General features: G+C 43.8%; 2 protein-coding genes across 2 annotated transcripts; both read left to right on the forward strand.

The window, feature by feature from the left end:
• The first annotated feature begins 781 nt into the window (after nucleotides 1-781).
• Nucleotides 782-1,709, forward strand: LOC136462634 (probable calcium-binding protein CML11). The gene has a single exon (XM_066461705.1). It carries the CDS (start codon nucleotides 879-881, stop codon nucleotides 1,518-1,520), a length of 642 nt encoding a protein of 213 aa, XP_066317802.1. The 5' UTR covers nucleotides 782-878; the 3' UTR covers nucleotides 1,521-1,709.
• A 9,089-nt stretch (nucleotides 1,710-10,798) lies between these two features.
• LOC136462635 (AT-hook motif nuclear-localized protein 7-like) lies at nucleotides 10,799-16,143 on the forward strand. Its single transcript, XM_066461706.1, has 5 exons — nucleotides 10,799-11,620; nucleotides 13,040-13,107; nucleotides 13,304-13,435; nucleotides 15,258-15,419; nucleotides 15,576-16,143. The coding sequence occupies exons 1-5, from the start codon at nucleotides 11,173-11,175 to the stop codon at nucleotides 15,873-15,875; spliced, it is 1,110 nt and encodes a 369-aa protein (XP_066317803.1). The 5' UTR covers nucleotides 10,799-11,172; the 3' UTR covers nucleotides 15,876-16,143.
• Nucleotides 16,144-25,509: the final 9,366 nt, after the last annotated feature.

Raw genomic sequence — 25,509 nt, forward strand, 5'->3', positions numbered from 1 at the left:
CGTGCCAGTCAAACGTTTTTAAGTTTGACTGATTTTATAGAAAAAGTAACAACACCTATATCATAAAATGAGCACCTTATAGAAAAAGTAACAACATCTATATTATATGGTAAATCTAATTATACTAATTTGATACTATAAGTCTTAACCTTTTTTCAATAAATTCAGTTAAAGTTTAAAATTTTTGACTTAAGACAACTCTAGGAATCTATTTATCCAGAGACAGAGGGAGTATGTAGTTTTTTAGTTTAGAAAAAGTCATACTTTTGCTTTCCACACACATATATGCCCTCTACATACATTTATTAATAGAATGCTGTTTTGCAGAAACACCCTTGTTTTTGTGCAATTTTAAGTCGTTGGAGACACCAGCTTCACTTTTAAGAGGACCGAATCAATGATAATGGAATTGTGGCCCATATATTTGTTACTGCATAACAACGTATTAAGTACTTCAACGAATAATACATGTAAATTAAAAATCTGATAGATAAATTTGCTATGGATATGAAATATTTTGTACTATGTACTCGCATTACTTGAATTATTTTTATAAAAAATACTATTCTTTCTCAGAACATATATAATATATAGCATAGCTGTATATCGCCATTAAAAAATATATACTCCTAGTTTTGTTTAAAAAAAACTAAAAAAAATACTCCAACAGTAAGAAGGTGTTGACCAGCGCGAATCGCAGAGCATCAATGGGCAGTGGAATAGAAGATAAGCTGGGCGGCCGCATGCATGCAGTTGCGAAGATGGGTTGGCATGCCGACTTTCCAGGGAGGTGAGGGAAGATCCGTCTTCTCCGGCCGCTCCACCCAATTCGTCGATCGTCCTCCCCGCCTCCCTCCTCGCGCTCCCGAGATCTGAACATGAGCGACGCGACCACGGCCCCCACCGCCGACGCTTCTGCCGCGCACAAGCAGGCGCCGTCCGCCGCCGCGTCGCTGGAGACGACGATGGCAAGCATCCGACGGGGCGGCGGCAGCTCCGTGTCCGTGGCCGCCACCATCAGCCAGGCGTCGCAGCAGCAGCAGCAGCCGCGGCTGGACGACGACCAGCTGGCGGAGCTGCGGGAGATCTTCCGGTCCTTCGACCGCAACGCCGACGGCAGCCTGACGCAGCTGGAGCTGGGCTCCCTGCTCCGGTCCCTGGGCCTGACGCCCAGCACCGACCAGCTCGACGCGCTCATCACCCGCGCCGACACCAACTCCAACGGCCTCGTAGAGTTCTCCGAGTTCGTCGCGCTCGTCGCCCCCGACCTCCTCGCCGACCGGTCCCCGTACTCCGAGGACCAGCTCCGCAAGCTCTTCGCCATCTTCGACCGCGACGGGAATGGGTTCATCACCGCCGCCGAGCTCGCGCACTCCATGGCCAGGCTCGGCCACGCGCTCACCGTCAAGGAGCTCACGGGAATGATCAAGGAGGCGGACACCGACGGCGACGGCCGCATCAACTTCCAGGAGTTCTCGCGCGCAATCACCGCCGCCGCATTTGACAACATCTTCTCCTGACCGACCGACCGACCGACAGCCGCAATGGATGTGTGTTTGTCGATCGTCGATTCGGTTTTCTTGGTCGTCATTCCCAGTTTTCACTTTGTTCGTCTTCTTTTTGTGGGGGAGATTAATTTAGGAAGCTATAGATGAGGTGAGCCGTTCTTGTGAATAATAACAGATCAAACAAAAAAAAGGAATCGATTTAGGGACAAATTATATGCATGGTTGATTGTGTTCGTCTTTTTTCCACCACGGACAAATCGAATTTCATTACTTTACTTTTTACAAGCAACGAATATAGAGTAGGCGAGAATACCATAACGGAAATAATGCTGTAGATAGAGCGTCCGATTGTCCGTTCGCTAGCGTTGGTGGGCCTCGACGCCCGCCCGAAGGGTCCAACATGGTTATTCCATTCGCACGGTCGCTTGCGTTGCTCCAGAGCATTTTCAAATAAAAAATCTTCGCTTACTTTCCTCTCGAACCGCTGCCATGATCACACTCATTCTCGATTTGCCGACGCACTCCACAGCGACCGTGCTGCCTCGCCGCACCGCGCGCCCTCTCGACCGCATCCGGCCGGCCACCATCATCCTCCCCACCGTGCCCGAGCGTCGCCGCCCGCCTCGCTCGTCGCCGCCATGGCGTGCAAAGCGCCATGGCGCTAGCAGGAGGAGGTCACCGGTCGTTGCTCTCGACGTCCCCTTAAACCCGAGTTTCCTGTCTACGGTAGTCCCCCACTAGGTAGGTCATGGACGCCGGCAATGCCGTGTTTCAAGTGTTTCAGGCATTCCGACTTATGTTTCAAGTATATCTTGGATGTTTCTATATGTTGCAATGACAATATACGCATGTTTTAAGCCTATATTCAAAATATTTTAGTTGTTTCATACGTATGTTTCAAGTATTTTCATCTGGATGTTGCATATGTTACTATGGCTGCACACACATGTTTCAAGTGTTTGTTTTCATGTGTTTTAGATATTTCAGACTTATGTTGCAAAAGTGGATCTGGATATTGCATATGTTGCTATGGCTATACACACATGTTTCAAGAGCATGTTTTAAATGTTTTATCTATTTCAGTTGTATCTTGCAAATGTTTCATGATTATGTTTCAAAAGTAGATCGGAGTGTTCCACATATTACAATGTGTGCTAGTGGCTGGCGAACAGGGGCCTGCCGCAGCTGCCTGGTGCTGCCACTGAGGTGCCGCCGTGGTTCATGTGCGGGCGCGGGCTGGGCACGGCAAGCTTGGTGCTGCTGCCAGGGCACCACCGTGGTTCACGTGTGGGCGCGGGGGCGCGGTTATAGATGCTAGCGCGCAATGCGAGCGGGCGCGAGAGGCAATGCGGGCAGGCGTCGAAGGGAGTTGCGTGCGTCAGCGCGGGTGTGGGAGCTACATCTGGACATGCTGCTGGGGCCGGACGTGCGGGCACTAGTGTCTCAGAAGTGCTCGGCCACACTTCTTGCCGCTACAACAGTTGCAGCCGCGAGAAATGGAGCCTAACAGAGCTACTATTTGTGTACTTGTGCAAAATTAAATATTTACAACCAACGACTAATTACTTTCATTGGAATTTCCATTACATATGTTTTGATAATACATTTATTTGAATCGATCGATGTCAATATATGTTCTTTAACACCGTGGCTAAAGTTAAAGAAGATTGACTTAGTACAAAGTCAAAATGACATAATTTGAAACCCACATAGCGTAATAATTTTGTTTGCTCGTTCCAAATTTCATCAAAAACTACCTTAACAAAAACAAATAAATTTACCTCAACTATTGCTAACAATCATGTTTCTACTTTTCTACCTACTTCCTTGGTTCATCTTTTGAAACTCATGGTTTCTTGGCCACTACTCTCTCCAATTGTTCATGCACGAAACAAGGCCTGAACAAATATCAGTAGGGGAAAAAACTACTCCGTACTTCTTTTAGCCATGAGACGACAAAAGAGTCATCACATCCACATCTTCCAAGAGGCAGAAGAGTATAGAGCCAGTTTCCAACACCAACACATGCCAAATGCAGCGAGACTTGGACTAGTATTGCTGATTTTTTTTTTTTTTTGAGAATTACACAACGCAGACGCCGCAAATCCTACCCCTATAAGCACCTCCGAAGAAATGAGCGGGCATATCTTGAGATTTTTTTAGAATTATACAGTACAGCGTAGATGTCGCAAACCCTATCCTTAAAGAACTGAGCTAGCAGATTTTAAGATTCACGAAGTCGCATCGCTGTCGACGGGTACGTCGCCTACCACCGAAAGTATAGCACCGTTAAATCTTAAAATAAATCTAGAAAAATGTAAGCATGCGTGCCCAAGTCTAGAATTCAAACTCGGGCAGAAGTACGGAGTCCAACCAACACATCTACGATCAGTTCGCGTCTAGTACTGCTGATGGACAGCATTTGCAGACTTGCTCAATTTGTCTTGTCAGCCCGCGGATGAATACGCGCACGTGGTCCATCCACTTGCCTTCTCTCCTCCGGACCCCCACGTATGCTAGTTTAGAAGTCCACTGAAGCCCAGCCCAACGAAACAAGGGTTTCGACGGCCTGCTTTAGAACACCGGAGCCCAAGATGAAGACATTTGGACTCGTTTTAATTTGCTTCTCGTTTTAGGCCCCGTTTGGGACGGCTTCCGGCGGCTCCGGCTCACCTGAAAAAACACTGTAGCAACACTGTAGCAAAAAGTCGATATTCTCTCTCCTACTTTTCTGTCTCACTGTAGCACGCGCACTGTAGCAAGCGGAGGAAAGCCAGAAAAAATGGCTTCTCCGGCTTCGATGAACAGTACCGGTGTCAGTGAGAGGGGGAGGGGAGGAGAGAGAAAACCGGCTTTGCGCTACAGTGTTGCTACAGTGTCGCAGTCAGAAAAGCCGAAGTCGGAGGAAGCCGTCCCAAACAGGACCTTAATTTGCTTCAATTCTGAGGCCCTCTGCCCCTCTCATCTCTATCTCTACCCCTATAATACACTACTTCAAATTATCCTGCAGCTACCAAATAAATTCCACATCTACAGTCATGATCTAAACTACGTCCACCTCACAAAACGCACACAGAAAAAGATGATATTAAAAACGTACGCACCAAATTAACTCTCACTCGTTCTCTCTCTTTACTCAGCCACATCCGACGGCCGATATTCTCCCCCGATCTCCCCACTTCACCGCTCCACCCCACCCATGCGCGCAATCTCCGTCTTCCCTGTTATCCCCCAGCCCCAGCAAAACCTCGATCTTCCATGCCTTTGCCCACCCTGCGCCGCCGCTACCGAGGGCAGGGCGCAGTGCCTTCTCCTCCGCCACCACCCGCTGGAGGAGCGTGATGCGTGGGTGCTCATCACGGCACACGTCGCGCAGGACCGGCATCCCCCTTCTTTGATCCATTGGCACAGATGCAAATCGCTAATCCACCATCCACCTGATCTCATCCATGTCCTGCCGCCGTCGTCGCCAACGACTATAGGTGACGATTGGTTCCCAGCCGGCTTCCTGTGGAGGAGTTCGGTCCCCGCAGAGGTTTTACGGGCGGTAGGTTTTGCACTGCTCAAGAGAGCAGATAGACAAGATTCAGGGGAAGGCCACGGGTGCTTGGTCTTGCTTGTGATGTGCTCGCTCTGGTTTTTCTATTAAATTGATTTTGCTTATTATTCTTCTGATGTTGCTTTTACTAATCCAGGTGCAACACTGCTGGGGATCAAGAAAAATTTTCGTGGCTGTGGCAACGCGCTGCTTCTGCTCGTGGTGTGGCGTGCTATGTGTCTGTGACAACATCACTTTGTCGCGGCCATCGGCAGTCTGCCATGTGTTGTCTCAATGTAGTGATGGTGCATTATTTCCTCGTATTAATTTCAGATGCTGAGATTGGTGGTTGTTCATTGCTTGAAACTCTGTAAGTAGGTTTCAAAAATGGTTTAGTTCAGTTATTTGTTGGCTTGTTGATGCCAGGATCTCAGAATGAGAGAAGATAGTGTTGCTCTGAATGATTTCACCTACTCGACAATTATGACAGCAACAGTGGCCAGCATACCTCTCCAAATTCAAGCTCAGGTGATCAAGACAAACTACCGGTATACAACAATTGTTGGAACTGCACTTCTGGCATCTTACTCGAAGCTTTGCAGCACTGAAGAAGCTCTTTCTATATTCAAAATGATTGATCAGAAGGATGTTGTTGCATGGTCTACAATGTTGACTTGCTATGCCCAAGCTGGTGATTGTATGGTGCCACAAATGTATCATCAAGATCACTATGCATGGCTTGAAGCCAAATGAGTTTGCGGTTGTGGCCCAACGCCAGCGTCTCGACTGGTCAAGTGGTGACGCGAGGACGTCGCTTGTCTGGCCGCTGCCATGCTGAAGCGAGGCAACACCTCGAGCCTACTCGACAAGGTAATCTATCTTACCTGGACGACTGGATTGGAGGGAGTGTTCAGTGGTACAGTAGAGAGTGTGGGTTGCAAGCTATATCGAATCACTCAGCTGTTTATTGGGGATAAAAATATATGTATGTGACGCCAATCTTAACAAGTATGCTTTTATGTGATGAATAATATATTAGTGTTTTTGTATAGTATGACAGACAATGCCAATATATAGCTCACCGAAATGAAGCAGAAAGAAATAAATTATACTCTGTTTCTGGCTCTCCAAGATACAATATCGATTATCAAATTAACATATTACAGATAACATATTGATAGCAGATCATCCATTGGCCCCTTGTATGATTGTTATCGTATTACTCAAATTCAGGATGCTTTATCAACTCCTCTTGGAGCTCGTACTGTTTTTGGTGAGCTAAAAAAATCTGGTTGTCCATAATATTAGCCCCTGTTGGATTTGCTTGTTTATATGAATTTTTTACTTTGTTCGTGGCAGTGGATGGTGTCCTAATTCTTGCTTATCCCCTTGCTTCTTTTTCTCTAGGTTGTCATGCCATTAGATTCATGCACATAGTGGATAGTTACTGATGCTATATTCTGTTTTGCAATGCAGATTCATGAAGGGTGTTAGGGATATTTAGCAGCGTCATTACTCATCAGCAGGTACGCTTGCTTTATTCATGTGAAGTCTAGAATAAAACTCGATAACAAATTTGATAAGATTAACTGGTTTTCTATGCTATTAACTTGATTTTATTCTAAACTTGATACCTGATATGGAGCGAGTGCACACAAGGCTGATACGGAGTGAGTGAGCATCTCGTCGGTTGATTATCGTCTTCGTGTAGCACATATATTTTTTGCATGTTTGATTTGATATCATAGACAGATTAGAAGTTTTTATATTTTGTATATATAGGTGATTTTGTATATAATGAATAACATTAATGTTTTTTACGTGTTGAAATTGTTTGAACTTTAACTAATTCAAATAGGAAATAAGTGATCTTTAGAGCATAATAGAATTGGTTAATCACAATTGACATTTTCAACAGTGCTAGACGGTCCTAAGTCCTAACATAGGAGGCACCTCACATTCTTCTCTGTAAGGTGCTCCCGCGTATATAGTTGTCGAGCAATACTAGACACGTGCGTGCCGCATGCCTGCTGTCAGCGTCCCGATCGCCCGCGCTCACGCCCTTTGTGGAGGCGAGAAGGAAGCCATGGTGCAAAAGTGTTTTCCGGATTGTATACATGCTCAAATACAATTATATAAAAGTTGAACTATAAAAAAAAACATTGGTTGTTTTCATGTGCATTCCTAAAATAAAATCGTGGCGTTAGCACGGGCATTATACTAGCCCTATATTAGTGGCCTAGTTCCAACTTCCGACGCAAAGGACTCCATTCGAATTCCATCCGAACATCACAAGGAGAAACAACGCGATTTCATTTCGAATTGTGGAATTTCCATGTTCTAAAACTACATTCTAAGACGTCCTAGTGGATAGAACTTTAGAGTTTTAACCGCTAATGGCCCCGTTCGGCTTACCTTAAAAGCGGCACTATTCAGCTTATTTTTTAGCCGGAACAGTGTTTTTCTCTCACAACAATTCAGCCAGAACAATGTTTTTCAGCCAATTTCAGCCAAGCGAACGGAGCCAATGTATTATACTTCCTCCATTCCGAATTATGGATCTATTCGCTTGAGTTTATAAGCCAGCCTGAAAACAGTGTTTTTCTCTCACAACAAATTAGCCATACAAATCAGTCGGAGCCAAAATAAGTCCTGCCAAACAAAGCCGATAATAGAGGGAGTATATAGCAGATAGGCGGCTTGCATGATTTTTTTTACCAAAATTAGTAGCACTACCTCAAGTTCTGGGTTCAACTCCACGTGGAAGCGAATTTAAACAGACCTGCTTGTGCATACAAGTTGGTAGCTCATGGCGCGTTGTTAAAAAATCCTCTCGCTGGCAAAAGCCATGGTTTGGGGGATTTTTCTCGGGTGGTATGGATGAGGCCTTCTACCTTAATTACAATGCCTTAGAGGAGGTAATACCTCGACTGGACCAAATTTCTTTTGACCGAAACTATTATATAAGATTCAAAACCATCAAAGTTTACTAGGAAAGAAAAATATATTTGAAGATGCATCGTTCCATAAGGATAGACAGATAAATAAATAAAATATCTGGACTTTCAGTAAAGAACATAAAATGAACTATTTAATTTATTTTAATATATGATATAAAAAATTGGAAAAGAGATAAGGCCGTTGGGTACGACTTATCTGTACAAGGCTGTGTAAACTAATGGACAAACAGCAACACGTCATGTGCCCATGGTTTTAAAAAAGCATTTTTGGCAGCGACGGAGCAATAACAAGCCAATCGACATCATTTCCTTTGGCACATAATGTAATATTGTTACCACGTCACACTGTCTAAACCACCTAGATCACACAAATCCATAATTCGCGTAAAATAAGATACTATAATCTTGTCCCATTGATCATATCAAATCGGTCAAAATTTGTCCCCCACTAAAGAAATAATTTGGTCAAATTACGCCTCAATAAATAAAACGTATTTTATAAAGATGCTCTAAGATATATAATTCGGCTGCAAGAAATATGGGCCCCGATGCATGTGAACACTTTGGAAATCGTAATTAACTAGTAAGTGCTTCTACACCCTTCCCCAATATACATAAGGACTTTAAAATATATAATGCATTTTATATTTGTTTATTATGAAAAATCTCAAGATGGTACACATATGCTTTGGTTGAAAACAAAGTGATTATTATCTGCTTTGCCCTGATTATTGTTGCTACATTTCTTTCCTTAGCTGAGAGTTGAGACATATTATCATATAGGTCCACGTGTTATGTATTTTTTTCACTGCAATAATGAAATTAAATCTAAGGATCTAAATAGATTGACTTGAGGGTCAGTAGTGCACCCATCAAAACAGTTTTGTCGGAAAGCATCTTACATATTTTTCTTTGAAAGAAAAGCATCTAATAAATTTGTGTAAGGACTAGTTGATAGTGTGAACCCATGGTTAAAAATGAAAGTGAACTAGATGTTGAGAAAAACCAGTAGCTCCTTTTTCTTTACTAACCAAAAGATTCAACTTTTCTTTGTGGGAATGAACCAAACTATTAATTATTTATAAAAAAAACTATTGAGCCGATGTGCTAATTGCAAGATGGTCATCGGTTAGGATAATATAATCATTGCCACTTGCGCGAAAGGTGGTTTGGCATGTACTGACTTTTCTTGTGCAATGTTGATTTCTATATTTATTATTTGAAGGTGTTATCATCGATCCGAGATTAACATAATGATAATACCATCATAACCAACTGCCTCTGTATTATATATGTATATATATCTTCTAGTAGCCAAGTAAATAACATCATCGATGATGAATACGTCGATATTGGATAGGGAAATTAAATGATATTTTAATGTCCATGTGATTATTGTCATGCGAGACGAATATTTATGGCTAAAATCATCTTAAATCGGTGTCCTTTGAGTGCAAACTACGTCGATGTTATCTTTTGTATAGATCACTGATCTAAAGTGGGAACCCCAATATAAATACTAAAATATAGAGTGGAAAAGTTAAGGCAACACGCTTAGTCTAGATGAGATGAGGATTTATGATAGGTAGGACAATTAATTAATCCTAAGCCTCTTGATCACCATGATTTACATACACATGTGAGGTGGTACTAAAGTAGTTACTTAATATATTTTTCTTGATTTATTTATAGAAATTCATTTGCTAAAGTAGTCGTCAGATAAGAAGTAGATTAGTGGTGGGCAAGAGGCTCTCCTCCACCAAAGAAATTTCACATAAATAATATGTATAGTTTTTTAGTTTAGACAAAGTCATACTTTTGCTTTCCACATATATGCCCTTTGCATACATTTCTTAATGTTTCGGTCGCTAGCTAGGCTATAAAATATAACTTTAACAAAAGAAACTTCAATATAAAATGTTGTTTTGCGAAAACACTCTTCTCTTTCTGCAAATTTATGTCGTCCAAGGAACCAGCTTTATTTTCAGGATGACCGGAATCTATGATGATGGATTTGTGGTCCATATATTTGTTAAGTACTACAGCAAACTATACATATAAATTAAAAATCTGAGACAGGAATACAAATTTTCTATGGATGTGAATATATTTTGTCCTATGTACTAGCATTACTTGAATTTTTTCATAAAAAGTACTATTTTTCTCAAAACATATAGATTATAGTATAAACAGATATTGCCACTAAAAAATACTCCTAGTTAATGGCCCTGTTCGCTCTTATGATCCGTACTTTTCAGCTAGTTTTTTCAGTCGGAACACTGTTTTTCTCTCACAACAAATCAGTCGGAATAGTGTTTCGGCTTGTTTTTCAGCGAAGCGAACGGGGCAAAATATGAGCATATATGTTCAATCAATAATTCTAACTGAGGCACACATAAAAATACAATATTTTTATAACATGAGAGAAAAATAGAGAGGAAAACAACATGCTTTCTCTTGTTTGTACCATCGTGCAACCAAAGGACTGTGAAAGCGGGAACCATTCAAACAGCACGAACTCCTTCCCGACCTCATCAAAATCAAAATAATTAAATCATCAAGGACTCACCCACAAAAAAACATAAACTAATTCCGCGTCACACTGCATATTTCGAAATTAGCACCAGCCAGGATTAAAAATTCCCCCTCTAGACGATACAAAACAAGGAAACAATTAAAAAAATAAACCCCACCATTAATTTTCCACATTAAAAATCCCCCACTAATTTAGCCCCAATCACCAAACCGAACAAACTCCAAATTTTTTAAAACCCTCCGTCCATTTGCAAAATATTTTAAAATAAATACTTTCTGCCCTTGTTTAAATTAAATTAAAAACCAATCGATCGCTTTTATTTCCTCGCTGTATTTCCATATCTTCTTCCTTCGTCTCCTTCCTTCCTTCCCTCTCTCTCCTCCCCTCGTCGCTTCTGTTCTTGAATTTCTCGCCGGAACACTGCCGGCGGAAGCTCGCCGGAGAACCGTAACGGCTGCTCGCTCGCTTTCCCGAGTTCTCGTGCTGAATTCCGGGTTGTGGGTCTGAATAATTCCGAGCTCCCTGCGTCGTGATCGCGCTCGTGTCTGTGAACAAGCAGAGCAGCTAGTAGCCTCTGATGGTCACGGCCCGACCAGGGACGTGGTGGTAGCGTATAGCCTGAAGCCCTCGATGGAGATCACGGAGGCGTCACCGTCGCCGGCCCCGGTCGCACAGCCGGCGCCGGCACCGGAGACGACGATGACGACACCGGCGAGCTCTCAGCCTGCGCCGGCAGCTCCGGCGGCTGCGCCGTCCGTGGCGGCGGTAGCGGGGAGGGGAGACGGGAAGAGGAAGCGGGGGAGGCCGCGGAAGTACGGGCCGGACGGGACCCCGCTGCGGCCGCTGAATGCGACGCCGATCTCGGCGTCGGCGCCGGACGACGCGGGAGTGGGGCACTACACGCCCGCGGCGGCCGTCGGGGCCGTCATGAAGAGGGGCCGGGGCCGCCCGGTCGGGTTCATTAGCCGCGTCACGCCGATATCGGTGGCCGTGACGGCCGCCGCGCCCACCCCGGCGGTGGTCGTGTCCGCGCCAGCGCCGGCGCCGGCGCCGCACTCCTCCCAGCTCGCGCCGCTCGGTACGTCGTCCTCCGTCCTTCCTTCCTCACGCCTTCCTTGTGTTCCATAATTCTGAGAAATTTCGCCGCAAGTTCGTTCAATTTCGATCCGAGATTGGAGTTTGGGGGGCGAAACTGACAGGTTGCAACCTTTTTATTTATTATTAGTCAAAGAAACTCTGCTTTGTCGGAGCATAGTTGGTGAGAGCTCTGCTATTCTAGGTAGGTGAACTGAAACTCTGAAAGAGACATGCAACTAGTTTCAGTTCAGGTTTTTCTGCTTGGACCCTGAAGACGTGGCGTCTGTCCGGTATCCATGTCGTGTTTTACTTGTGCTTTGCAAGTGATTTCAGGCTTTCATTCTTCAGGCTGTGACATGCTTGCAACCCTATCTGATAAATTGACCACTGGATGATTGTTGTTCATGTCTGAGTTCTTTTACTAGTACCTTAAACCTAGGGGTGAAAGAAAGAAAGACAAGGGAAACTGGAACTGTCTATCATGCCTGTTCAGGGAATTGGGGATTCTGCCTGAATGTTGTGCATTTCAAAGTTCGATGGGAACTCACGACTGTAAATATCGCTATTCAAATTAATGTATGATATGATTGATATGTTGTCACAGATGACCGGGTTGAGTGACTTGGAAGCCTATTTATTGATATTTAGTTGGACACATAACTATGGCTGATAGCGATGTTAAACTAGATGATGTCTGCCGGGAGCATATTCCTTCCTTTCGGAGGGAAACATATAGTTAAAAGTTGCTTGGGTGGATGGGGCATGTGTTACGTGTGATATCTACGTTTTTTACTAAGTGGTTTACAATGTTTCCTTCATCCATGAAACCTGTATGTTTCTACTGTTTGCTGTTTGGCATGGGTAGCCAGATAAAGTGTGGTGGCCTGGTGGGATAGCTTACAAATTTCTCTACAAAGATTATGGGGACTCTTAAAAGCACAAAACACAAACTCCGGAGGTGATTCAGCAGAGGTCACTGCCACCTCATTCTAAACAACTGTGTCATGAAATAACTCTGTTGTCAGTTGTGCTACAGTAACAATTTCTAATTGCTCCTCCTCATTGTTCTTTTCCTTTGTTTTTTTACCACCAGAGTTGCGATGAGTAAAACTTAACAGTTTACACTCCCTGACTCTCCTCCAATTTAACAAATTAGGCAGAACTCTTGGATGACAGCCCAAGAAATAGAACACTATAAAGACTGGCATGACCACTATATATACAGCCCAAGAGGAAAAAATAGTTTGGTGCATTAGTTGAATTTGAATATAAGATTGTTGTATGCATCATAGGGCTGCCATCTGGTACTCTTTGTACCCCCTCTGTGCTTAACAAAATGAATACAGAATATTCAAAGTGAGCATTCTCTTGAGAATTCCGTGTATTTCATTTCTGAGACATGATCTTTGGTGATGGGCAGGTGAATTGGTAGCTTGTGCTTCTGGTGCCAACTTTACACCGCATATTATTAATGTTGCTGCTGGTGAGGTAAGTATCATTTATGTCCTCTGCTTGATAAAAGCACTGTACTTAATAGCTTGATGCGCTGTATACATTTGCTTCTTGATCGATGCCCTTAACTCTTGAATTAGCATTCTTGAGAATTCAGACATCTTCCTTCTTACAAGACATTTCATTTTAATTTCATCAGTATTCTTACCAACTTTTTTATTTTATCTATTAGGATGTCAATATGAAGGTCATATCTTTCTCCCAACAAGGTCCAAGGGCAATTTGCATTCTATCTGCCAATGGTGTTATTGCAAATGTTACACTGCGTCAACAGGACTCATTAGGTGGCACTGTTACTTATGAGGTTTGTCCATATTGACTTCTGAAGTTATATACATATGTTAACAGTTTTTTGGCCAGATCATTCTAGAATATGCAGTAGCAGTAAAGCACCCACGTTTCATTTAAGAAGTGAAGCTAATGGATGAACTTCAGTTCTTACTTACCATGTTACCTCCATGTTATCTATTACAATGATGTGTCATTTTTTTTTGTTTAGCAGTTGTTCCTTGAAAGAGAGTTCTTTGACGTTTCTTTAGCAATCAAATGTTATAACTAAATGAGCTTGTGAGATAGATCAATGCATTATGTGTGACCTGCATAACTGAATAATCAAGCCTTTGTGGCTTTTGCTTCTTTAGTTTTTATCATAGTCCTCTCCAGTTAATATGTGTCATAATGACTTTTACAGATTTCAAATATTTAATTGGTCACCTGTAGTATCAATTGAAAAGTACCATGTTACTAACCTTGGGGATCTGAGAATATGAACATTCTAGTAGCAGAGATGACTATACATATAGGAGACTCATGGGCCATATGGGCCTATAATAGATGGACCTTCATACACATAACACAACCATGGGTTTGCTAGTAGGAGAAATGCTAATAGCAGCAAAATTCTACAAGCTGAGGTTGTGGTTTACTCTTGTGTTATACCCCAATGAAATGCCAAATTGCATATCATCACAAAACTAAATTTAATAAGCAATTAATCTCTGAATGTCTAGCAACTGATGTTTGAATAAGCTATCTGATAGCAATTCTTCAAAGAAGTTGGCTATCGTGGCCCGGTAGAAATGCTGCCCTCATATTGAGAGCGAGCGCAAATTAAAGATGAAGGTCAAATTGCAAATCACACCATGACCATATATATATTGTTATAGAATATTCGTATGGTTTGACTTACGTGACTAGACCAAATCATGATCAGGACCTTTCCACTTGTTGTTATGAAAGGTAAATGGATGGAAACTCAATGGAAACTAGTAGCATCCCGCCATTGAGAAGCTGCAGAGAAACTATAGGCATGTATACAATTATAGATATGCATCAGTCATGTGTTGTCACATGTTAGTGTATTGTCTTAGGAAAAAGATGTGCCTAGCTAGCCTGTTGCTTGATGTTCTTGTATATAGTTGTATGTGTGTTGTTATATGGTATGCAGATAGTTCAGTCATGGCTTTGCTATTCCTATTAGGAGAAATGCTAACAGCGGAAATATACTAAAAATTTCTAGTTCACTCTGTCGTGCCCCAACGGAATGTCAAATTGCATATCACAAGACTAAATTTAGTACATTTAATCCTTTGAATGTCTAGCAACTCATGTTTGAATAGGCGCCTCAAAGAGAAATTCTGAATCTGAAAGGTGACTATTGCAGTTGCAGCCTAGTAGAAATGCTTCCAGCAGAGTGTGTTGACTTGTGTGACTAGGCCAATCATGTTCAGAACCTTTCCACTCTTTCTGAGAAAAAGGTAAACGCATGGAAACTAGTAGCATCCCAGTATCCCACCATGAAGAAGCTGCAGAGAAACTATATATATGTAGAACTATACACATATAGACAAGTCGTGTGTTGTTAGTTGTTACATGTAAGTGTTGAGAAGTAGGAAAAGGATGTGCCCAGCTGGCCTGTTGTTTGATAGTTCTTTGTGTGTTCATTTACATGGTAGACGAATAGTAATTACACATGTTGGACTCTTGTGACGACCTTCAACTTCTCTTTGAGAGAATGCGTGTCTGTTGTTTAGACAAAAAATTGTGAATCCTTGGATCTCTGAAAGCAAGTGCTATTTCATTTTCTGTAGTGATATTTTTAACTGACATACATCCTGTTAATTCAGGGCCGGTTCGAGCTGCTCTCCTTGTCTGGATCTTTCACTCCCACTGATAGCGGTGGCACCAGAAGCCGCTCCGGTGGGATGAGCGTCTCCTTAGCAGCCGCCGACGGCCGTGTCATCGGAGGCGGAGTCGCCGGCCTCCTCGTGGCTGCTAGCCCTGTCCAGGTATGTGAACCCATTGTTGAACCACGGAAATGAAAAATTGTGGTTAATTACATGATTGACTAGTAGTCACTAGTCCATTATTATCATGACACAACAAATCTTTGTTGATTGCAATGAGCAAAAACCTGAAGTGCCCTTGCCGTTGTGGCATGGCAGATCGTGGTGGGAAGCTTCCTGCCAAGTTACCAGATGGACCAGAACGCCAACAAGAAGCCAGTCATAGAGATCACGACAGTGCCGCCGCCGCCGGCGACCCTAGGGTTCACCATCTCCAGCGGGGACATGGACGACGCGTACAGCGGCAGCCAGCAGGCACGGTCAGTGGTGACGAAAGGGAGCTCGACGACGGCATTATTCAAGGTGGAGAACTGGACGGCGCCTGCGCCCGATCAGGCGAAGAAGACGCCGCCTCTGCCACCGACGTCCGAGGCCAAAGTCCCCGTTCCCGGAGGGTGAGGCTGAGGCTGGGATCCTCCACATTAGCCGGCTTGTAGGCTGGTGACCATCAGGCCCTGCAGTTTGTAGGGAACTCAGTAACTTGTGATCCTTAAAGTGATGCCATTTTAGTACAAAAGTGGGTCAGTATGATTTAATTAGGTGTCGACATTTTTCCGGTTTATATATGTATGGAGCTTCATTATCCATGGTTTAATATCGGTGTATCCTTTGTTAGTATTAATTAAGTAGTAGTAGCAATTTTTGTGTGTTCATCTGAAACAAATATACATAGCATGTATTTTTTTATATGCACAATCGAACTCCAAAAGTCGCCATAGAAAGTTCAATGAGCTAATTTCAATGGCAAACACCTCAGCGGAAGGTCCGGGACAAACTGCCAATGGAAGGACGTCGTGACGAAATGGTGGATGAAGATGCATCCAACTCCAACCAAAAGGAAGACTCAAATGCATATAAGACGATTGAGGACTCCACATCTCCACCATCATTGTCATGGAACATAACTGTTCGTGGCTGCTAAGTATCGTCTCCTATGGATGTCCTCTTACAAGAAGTCTCATCTCTCATGACACATAGTTGTATTATTATTGTTGTTTATGGCTTATGCACAAATAAGAGGTAGTATTAGGAGACTGAACTAAGTCGCCATGGAAAGGTCAGTTCCAATGGCGAACACCATAGAGGAAGCTAGCTCTGACAATGATGTTGTGATGGTGGAACCAACAACAACAAAAAACCCCTCAAATGCAGATAAACCCCATCTTCACCAACATTGTCACGGATGGCTCCACACAGTCTAATGTTGAGGCCAAGCTAAGGCGAATGCCCTAAAATCTTAGATGATCAGCAGATAGAGGGAACGTCCTCTTTGGTTGTCACCTTACATCTGGCACCACCGAGGACAATGACAAGAAGACGAAGACTTATGATAGACTGGTGCTTCGTCAAAGTCTCTGTTACGCCGACATGGTCTTACTATTACTAATTGAAGGTCTATATAACAGAATCACTGGATCTATTTTGTTTATTGAGAAATTACCCACTTTTATCATTATGATAAGCATCATAAAGCAACCTGCTAAATTTGCTTCTAAATTTTTCACCTCCACCACAATCAAATATAATTTGAAATAAAAACACTAAATTTGCATCTAAAATATCCATGTTATTACGACAGAAGTAAAGCGTCTAAATTACCCACCTTTTGCCATATAAAAAAACAAAAATATTCATACAAATCTACATCTTAATTAGTCACCAAATGAACTATTATGAAAAAAAATTAAATAACCGTACACACGCACGCAAACATACAATTTTAAATTATGCACTTATATGACTATTATTTTTTTGAAGAAAACTAACTCGAAGTACATAATACAAAAAAAAACAAATGCATGTACCTTCACTTTATTTTATAATAATAAAGATGTTCATCTCATGATTAAAAAGGGGTTTTGCTTGATAAATGGCAGGTAATAACAATAATCAACCTGTTCCTTTTGTCGTAAGCGATCGTGGATTATTTACTACTGGCTGGTTTGGTGTGAGAGAAAAATACTGTTCCAACTTATAATTCACGATCGTATACGAGCAAACGAACAGGCTGAATGTACATTCCAAATTTTGCATGCTTATTTAATGCAAATGTCATCCCGGCCGTCCTCTAAATCCCTTATATTTACTAGTATGATTTTTAATGCTTCTATATACCGTCCTCTAAATCCCTTATATTTACTAGTATGATTTTTAATGCTTCTATATACCGTAGACTAGTGAGCAGTTGTTTGTGCTATTGCTTTGTGTTGGTTGTTTATTTGAGCCTTGTATTGATAGTGCCTTATCGTTTGTTTTGGTATTCCCTGTCATATACAGGCCCCCTTTGATAGGGATCTCAGCTCCCAAGTGCTCCGGCTCCTACACTGTTGCTTTACTGTAGCCAGAGCAGTGTGAGCAAGAAAAACTAGCTTCACCGGCTCTGTGAGAGAACGAGAGAGAAAAGTTAAAAAGAGCTCCTATGAACAGTACATAAACAGTACACAAACAATGCACGTGTCAAAGAAGGTGGAGTTTAACTTATTTTTAATATCAATATATATAATAAGCATGCTCCATGCTCTTCTTCTTTATTGTTTTTTAAGTAATTTTTTCTTATACTTTTGATTGACAATGGATCATCAATCGATGATGTATGGTCAGAGAAGTTCCCAGGGGCAGAACTGGTATCACTATGGGAGAAGCAAAATTTGTCGGGGTGTCGGCCTTGGTGCCATTTATGTGTTGACGGCCTTCGTGCCGGGTTTGTGTATGTGTGGGCCATCGTGCCCCAAATGTGGACGTCGGCCATCGTGCCGGCTTTTTCTTGCAGGTTTTGGAAACCTCCTCGTACAGGGGAGGTTCTGCCGAATTTTTCAAGTAATAGTGATGTGTTTCTTCTTTTGCAGAGCAGGAGCTGTCGGAGCGGACCCGGAGCACCTCGGCGATCCCGATCGTCTTCGTCGGCGCTGCGGTCGTGCCTGCACTGCTTCGTCTCGCCACTGCGCCGCTAGCCTTTCTCCACCGCCACCCTAGGTATAATGGACCTCTCTTGCTTACAGTTGTCGTACGTAACCCAGTTAGGCGTCTCCCATCCGAAACAGATACGGTTGGAGGTATGCGGATCTTTACATATCTATGACCGTATCTGTTTCGGATTGTCCATATTTTTTGGACAGCCCGCGGATGCGTAGATGGGTTAGTTTTCATGTTCTGCTCGGATCCGAGACGGAGTTTCGGCACCACCTCCCTGTTGTTCTCCGGATACACACTCTCCCTTCCAGGATGTGTATCGGGAGAACAGCGGGGAGATGCTATCGAAATTCTATCTCGGATCAGAGTAGAGCATGGAAACTAACCTCATCTACGCATCCGCGGGTGGGATTAGGACCTATCCTCACCTATTAGACAGCAGGCACGCCGTGCAGATGCAACAGGGAGAACCGTGTGTATATGATATTGCACCGTTATGTGTATATGCTAGAGGATGAAGAACCGTGAGTGGATGTACATGGGACGCCCAAGTCAGGCTCAAATCACCCGTGAATGGATGGATAAGACCGAGAAATTCTTGGACCATGCATTTAAGGAAGCTAAGGGGGCGAGAGACACATTCTGTCCCTGCGGCGATTGTGAAAACAAGAAAAGAAAAACAAGGGAAGTCATTATCGACGAAATATGGTCGGCAGTCTACCTAGGGGTATGCCCAAGATAGTAGATTGTCGGCAGACAGATGCGCAAGCCACAAACAAGACGGTGATGCAAGACAGACACGAGGTTTTATCCAGGTTCGGCCGCCGTAAAGGCGTAATACCTACGTCCTGCGTCTGATTGTATTGCTGTATGTCAATGAGAGATGCTTTTTAGAGGGGTCTCCTGCCCACCTTATATAGTCCGGAGGGCAGGGTTATAGATCTGAAAACTAATCCTAGCCAGTTACAATTGCCATAGGTTTGCCGGATAAGGATTCCTATTCTAACCGACCAGGATCTTGCTTGATCTCCAAATCCGCCTTGATTCCTTGCGCGGGATTCCAAACAGGTTGGCTGGGCCGCACGTCATCTTCTAGTGGACCGGACCCCCTGATCCAGGCTGGCCCAAGCCTAGCCGTAAGGGTATAGGGGTTAATACCCCCACAGCTAGTCCCCGAGCACCATGTATTATGCTACGATACGCCGTTCGATCTCCTTCGACTAATGCGATCCGTCTTCATGTCATCTCCAACTGATTGAAACATTGACCAACCGAATGTTCTAGCATTATGGTCGGAACAGAGAGCAGTAGACCACGATTATAGCCGAAGATTCTGGTTGTCCGAAGAATACATGGTGCTCTTAAAGAAAAAAGAAAAAGATTTCTTTCCTTATCAAGTGTGCCCACTTGTATTTCTGATAAGAAATGTAAGTGACCCTTGGACAATAGTAATTCTGGCAATCAGTCAAAGCGTATGGGTCGATAAGATAAACACATTCACCGCTAGGTGAAGTGTGCCCACTTAGTCCCTGAGCCTGGTAGTAGGTGACGTAGGCACGTGGTGCCAGGGTCTAAAAAGAATTTCCACTGAAGTTAAGAATCCAATCGCCGTACAACCAATACGAGATGCACCGGCAGGTGCATCATACCGATGTAGTCCCCGAACTTGCTGGAAGGCGAAGTATAATCCTTGTAGCAAGGTCCAAATAAATGCCTCTCGACTGTATGTAAGTACAAATCACATGTAGCCAAGGAGAGCGGTCTCCGAGCAGTGGTCGGAACAATCCCCGAGCACGGTAGTGGTTGAAGTAGTCCTCGAGCACGGTAGTGGTCTGGACAGTCCCCGAGCACGGTAGTGGTCTGGACAGTCCCCGAGCATGGTAGTGGTCTGGGCAGTCCCCAAGCACGATAGTGGTCTGGGTAGTCCCCGAGTACGGTAGTGGTCTGGACCATCCCTGAGCACGAGACGTGCGGCGAAGAACCAAATGCCACTTGTACTATTATTTGGTGTATTTATTTATCTTCTTACTCTGTCCAGTCCAATCTGACACGTCTGGTCAAAAAAGTAGACAGGTATAACACGTCATACTGCCTTCTTGTCCTTTCAAGCAAACAGTCACTTGGCACCTGTAAGGAGGTGCGTCAGTGTAGGCCCTCTCACACTGGTAATGAAGAGGCGCATATACTGATAACGAAGAGGCGCATATATTGGCATAGATCTTGAGGTTGTGAAAACAACCGTTTACGGCGTGTGCGCACGTCTCCCAAGAATCTCGAGCAGATGAAATGGCAGAACTCTTGGTTAAATATAGTATAGAATTGGTAAGTTACTTTTTACCGAACCCCATTATCATTCGCCGCTGCAGCCTTCTTCTTCCTCTTGCCAACCCTAATACCTCCAAAATCATCACCAATCACTCCTCCACCGTATCCGCTTTCATCAGCAAGGCCGAATTCATGGCGAAAAGTGACGCCCAGAAGAAAGCCGGAGTCATGGTGAAGGAGTGGTGGAAGTCGAGAAGCAACGAGCAGACCACCGAAGACCTCGTCATCATGGGAGTACTCCACAACAAGGAACTCGTAGGATGGCGTGCGTCGGAGGGCGAGGGGTACCCCGATCCACAACCAGGTGAGATTGTGGTTTTCGAAGATTTCTTCAAGCGGGGTTTTGGGGTTCCAGTGCACCCTTTTCTTTAGGGGCTCTGTCTGTATTACGAGATTGGGATTTACAATCTACATCCCAACTCGATTCTTCTTGTCTCCACCTTCATTCATCTTTGCAAAGCGTATGGTGGCTTCCAGCCCCATTTCGACTTCTTTCGTCATCTTTTCTGTCTACGGAAGATAGGAAGCGGTGGCTCGAAGATAGCCGGAGGTGTGTACCTCAACCTTCATGACGGGATGAAGGCCCAGTACCTGCACTACCCTTGGAACACATCGCTTGACGACTGGTACAAGAAGTGGTTCTACATTCGCGAAGAGCCAAACACGATCACACTGTGCGATGTGGGGTTCATTCCGGAGAAGAGGACCAACTGGTCGGAGAAGCCCGAGCACCTGGAACATATCCCAGAACTACTTGGGATGATCCTGTGGAAGAAACTGGACGGTCCGAGCGTGGTCGGGAACTTCATCAGCCGAAGGATCTAGCCCTACCAGAGGAGGATACATCCCGGCTACGAATACCAAGGTAGCACAGACCCAACGAGGACGAGGCAGGAGACACTTGACAAGATCGAAGTCAGAGCCAGAATTGGAGAGCTATTTAACTTAGCTGATCCAAATTATGTTAGATTGAGCGACATCAAGCACGCTTTCAAGCTCACCCGACCTCCCCCAAAGGTAACTCATCTTGCCTTGTACCCGTAGTCTCATATTGTAGTAGAAACTTACTGTGTGATCTCCTATTTGTTTCCCAGATTAATGGTCGGGATAGAGCGGCAGTGTTTGTGTCGCCACCCCCTGGTGTAGATTGGCCGCAAGTTGGTGACCCGACCACCCAGACCAGCATTGGGGGCGAGGACATGGACTAGGCCATGCTCGGAGTTGGAGAGGAGGCAGCGGCCAAAGCTGCTGGTAAGCGGCCGGCGACCAGCAAGCGTCGTCAGGCGATCTTGACTTTGTCGGATGATGACACAGAGGATGCAGACATCTTTCAACTCATCCCTCGAAAGAGGAGGAGGCAACTGGAGTCGATGGAGCAAGGTGGCTCCTCCATGCCGGTGGGACTCACATCGCCAACCACTGCAGCGCCGAGGACAAGCGGCGGGGGGGGGGGGGGGGTCGAGCACCAAGCCCCGGCGTCGGTGCTGGACATTGAGGGAGACCAGGTGTCACCCGCACAGCACGTGGAGCAAGCACGATCGAAGAGACGCGCCTTCGCCACATTATTTCGTGCTTCCAACATGTAAGTATTTGTAACCTTGATGTAAGCTTGCAATTTATATTGATTACGGTTGCCTTCTGAACTTATCTCGGGTATACTAGTTCGGCGTCCACTGAAAATCTGGACCAATTAGCCAGGAGCGGCGTGGCTCCACCAGCAATTTTAGAGAAGACTGCCCAACAACCGGCTATGGAGGAAACCACAGCAGAAGGTCTGCCAGAGCCTCAGCACACAAGCAGCTAGGCAACAGTCCCCGAGCAGGTGGTCGAGGGAAGAGCCGAGCCAAGCACAAGTGCTCTGAGCACCAACCCTGCTGAGGGCAATGCCTGAGCAACAAGAGTAACAGAACAGATCAAGGAGCAGCAGCTAGAGGTGATAGCACATAGCACGTTATCGATGCTGCGGCCCGTGGAAAGGCCATAGTGATCGCAGAAGCTGCCAACTCTGGACCGGCACCGATACCTGAAGAGGAGGCCAAAGAGGATGAAGTAAAGGAGGTGCTGGGCCATCCACAAGACCAGTGACAACATGTATATGTGTCGTGCTGGCGGAACGACCAATGGGTTGTTCATGAGGAAATCCCCGAGGTCGAAGAGACCAAGAAGGTTGAATGAGCGGCGAAATGACTGGTGACGGAGGTCCAGGTATGTTTTGCTTCATCGCCTGATCTTGCTGTGTAGTCAAACTTTCTTACTTAGCTTTTTGCACATAGGACTTAATGAAGACTGCAAGGTACCTTAAGAAGTGCTTCGACCAGATCGAGGGGATCACTACAAGCAATAAAGAGCTGACGGCAGAGGTGGAACGCTTGCGCCACCAACTTAAAGCCACCAATCATGAGAGGAGGGAGCAAGAGTCCCAGAACCAAAACCTGGTCATCCAGCTCAATGACAAAGAGCAGGAAAGAACAAGTAAGTAGTCACTTTATCACAACGAGTGCATAACAAGTGTTGTTGCGTTGTTAGTAGTAACAGCTGTAGTGCAGACTTAGAAGCCGAAGTGGTCCATCTTCGAGAGGAGACCAATCGTGCGGTCGTAGAGCGTGATCGCCTGAAGGAAGACAACAGAAAACTGGCGCACGACCAGTCGCAGCTTCGAGACCATTGGTGTGCTAATAGCTTTACTTTCACTCATGTCAAATTTCTTGATCATGTCCTTAATGTACTTGCCTTGACTCACAAATATACCATTCTTTAATTGCTTGATTTGAAGACCAAGGAAGTAACTTAATTCTCCAATCATGGACATCTCAAACTCATTGGCCATCATCTTTCCAAATTCATCACAAAAATCTTGATTGGTTGATCCAAAGATGATATCATCAACATAGATTTGCAACACAAACAAGTCTTTTCCAATCTTCTTGATGAAAAGAGTGGTGTCAACCTTGCCCATTGTGAACCCTTTAGAGAGTAGAAAGTCCCTCAATCTCTCATACCATGCTCTAGGTGCTTGCTTCAAGCCATACAATGCTTTCTTCAACTTGTACACATGGTTGGGCTTCTTATCATCTTCAAAACCGGGAGGTTGCTCAACATATACTTCTTCATTGATGTAGCCATTGAGAAATGCACTCTTGACATCCATTTGATAGAGCTTTATGTTGTGGGCACAAGCATAGGCTAGCAAGATTCTAATTGATTCTAATCTAGCAACCGGGGCATATGTTTCTCCAAAGTCAAGACCTTCAACTTGAGTATAACTTTGTGCTACTAATCTTGCTTTGTTCCTTACTACTATCCCATCTTGATCTTGCTTATTTCTAAAGACCCATTTGGTTCCAATTACGTTGTGTCCCTTTGGTCTTTCTACCAATTCCCATACTTGATTTCTTATGAAGTTATTTAGCTCTTCATGCATGGCATTGACCCAATCAACATCCCTCAAAGCTTCATCTATCCTTTTTGGTTCAATGGATGACACAAATGAGAAGTGCTCACAAAAGGATGCTAATCTTGATCTTGTTTGAACACCTCTAGAAATATCACCAATGATTGTGTCCAATGGATGATCCCTTGCAACATTTGTTGGTTGGAGGATTGGCACTTGATTGCTTGTACTTGCTTGATCATGGGGTTGAGATGATGTACTAGCCACTTGATCTTGATCATTATCATGAGATCCACTTGTACTAGCTTGAATTTCATCATCTTGCACATTTGAGTTATAGAGCACTTGCACTTGATCATCTTCATCATCATTCACTTGTCTAGGCCTCAATTCACCAATATCCATATTCTTCATGGCATTTGAAAGTTGGATGCCTCTAACATCTTCCAAATTTTCATTCTCTACTTGTGAACCCTTGGTTTCATCAAATTCAACATCATGCACTTCCTCAAGAGTACCACTATCCAAATTCCAAACTCTATATGCTTTGCTTGTAGTGGAATAACCAAGTACGAATCCTTCATCACATTTCTTGTCAAACTTGCCCAATCTTGTGCCTTTCTTTAAGATATAGCATTTGCAACCAAAGACTCTAAAATATGCAATGTTGGGCTTTCTACCATTCAAGAGCTCATATGGTGTCTTCTCTTTCAATCGGTGACAATAGAGCCGGTTGCTACAATAGCAAGCCGTGTTGATAGCTTCGGCCCAAAAGGATTGACTCACATTGTACTCACTAAGCATAGACCTTGCCATATCAATGAGTGTTCTATTTTTTCTCTCAACAAGGACATTTGATTGAGGTGTGTACTTGGCCGAGAATTGATGTCTAATTCCAAATTCATCACATAACTCATCAATTCTAGTGTTCTTAAACTCACTACCATTGTCACTTCTAACTCTCTTGATGGTGGTTTTAAATTCATTGTGAATGCCTTTGATAAATGATTTGAATGTTGCAAATACGTCACTTTTGTCCACTAGAAAGAATACCCATGTATATCTAGTGTAGTCATCCACTATTACAAATCCATATTTGTTACCACCAATGCTAGTGTATTGTGTTGGCCCAAACAAATCCATGTGCAATAACTCAAATGCTTTACTAGTGCTCATCATGCTTTTCTTAGGATGGGTGTTTCCAACTTGTTTGTCGGCTTGACAAGAGCTACATAGCTTATCCTTTTCAAACACTACATCTTTTAAGCCTTTAACCAAGTCATGCTTAACCAATCTATTCAATTGTTTCATTCCAACATGACCAAGCCTTCTATGCCATAACCAACCCATACTTGACTTAGTGAATAAGCATGTGGATAATTGAGCTTCACTAGTATTAAAATCAAC

Source organism: Miscanthus floridulus, chromosome 7 (genome assembly GCF_019320115.1).
Source record: "Miscanthus floridulus cultivar M001 chromosome 7, ASM1932011v1, whole genome shotgun sequence".
NCBI classification, from domain to species: domain Eukaryota; kingdom Viridiplantae; phylum Streptophyta; class Magnoliopsida; order Poales; family Poaceae; genus Miscanthus; species Miscanthus floridulus.

What these genes read in the sequence shown, in the direction of transcription:
- LOC136462634 (XM_066461705.1), top strand. Translation starts at nt 879, where the DNA reads ATGAGCGACGCGACCACGGCCCCCACCGCCGACGCTTCTGCCGCGCAC.
- LOC136462635 (XM_066461706.1), top strand. Translation starts at nt 11,173, where the DNA reads ATGGAGATCACGGAGGCGTCACCGTCGCCGGCCCCGGTCGCACAGCCG. An exon ending in CTCCCAGCTCGCGCCGCTCG is followed by an intron (nt 11,621 to 13,039) that starts GTACGTCGTCCT and finishes GGTGATGGGCAG; the next exon opens with GTGAATTGGTAGCTTGTGCT. An exon ending in TGGCTGCTAGCCCTGTCCAG is followed by an intron (nt 15,420 to 15,575) that starts GTATGTGAACCC and finishes GTGGCATGGCAG; the next exon opens with ATCGTGGTGGGAAGCTTCCT.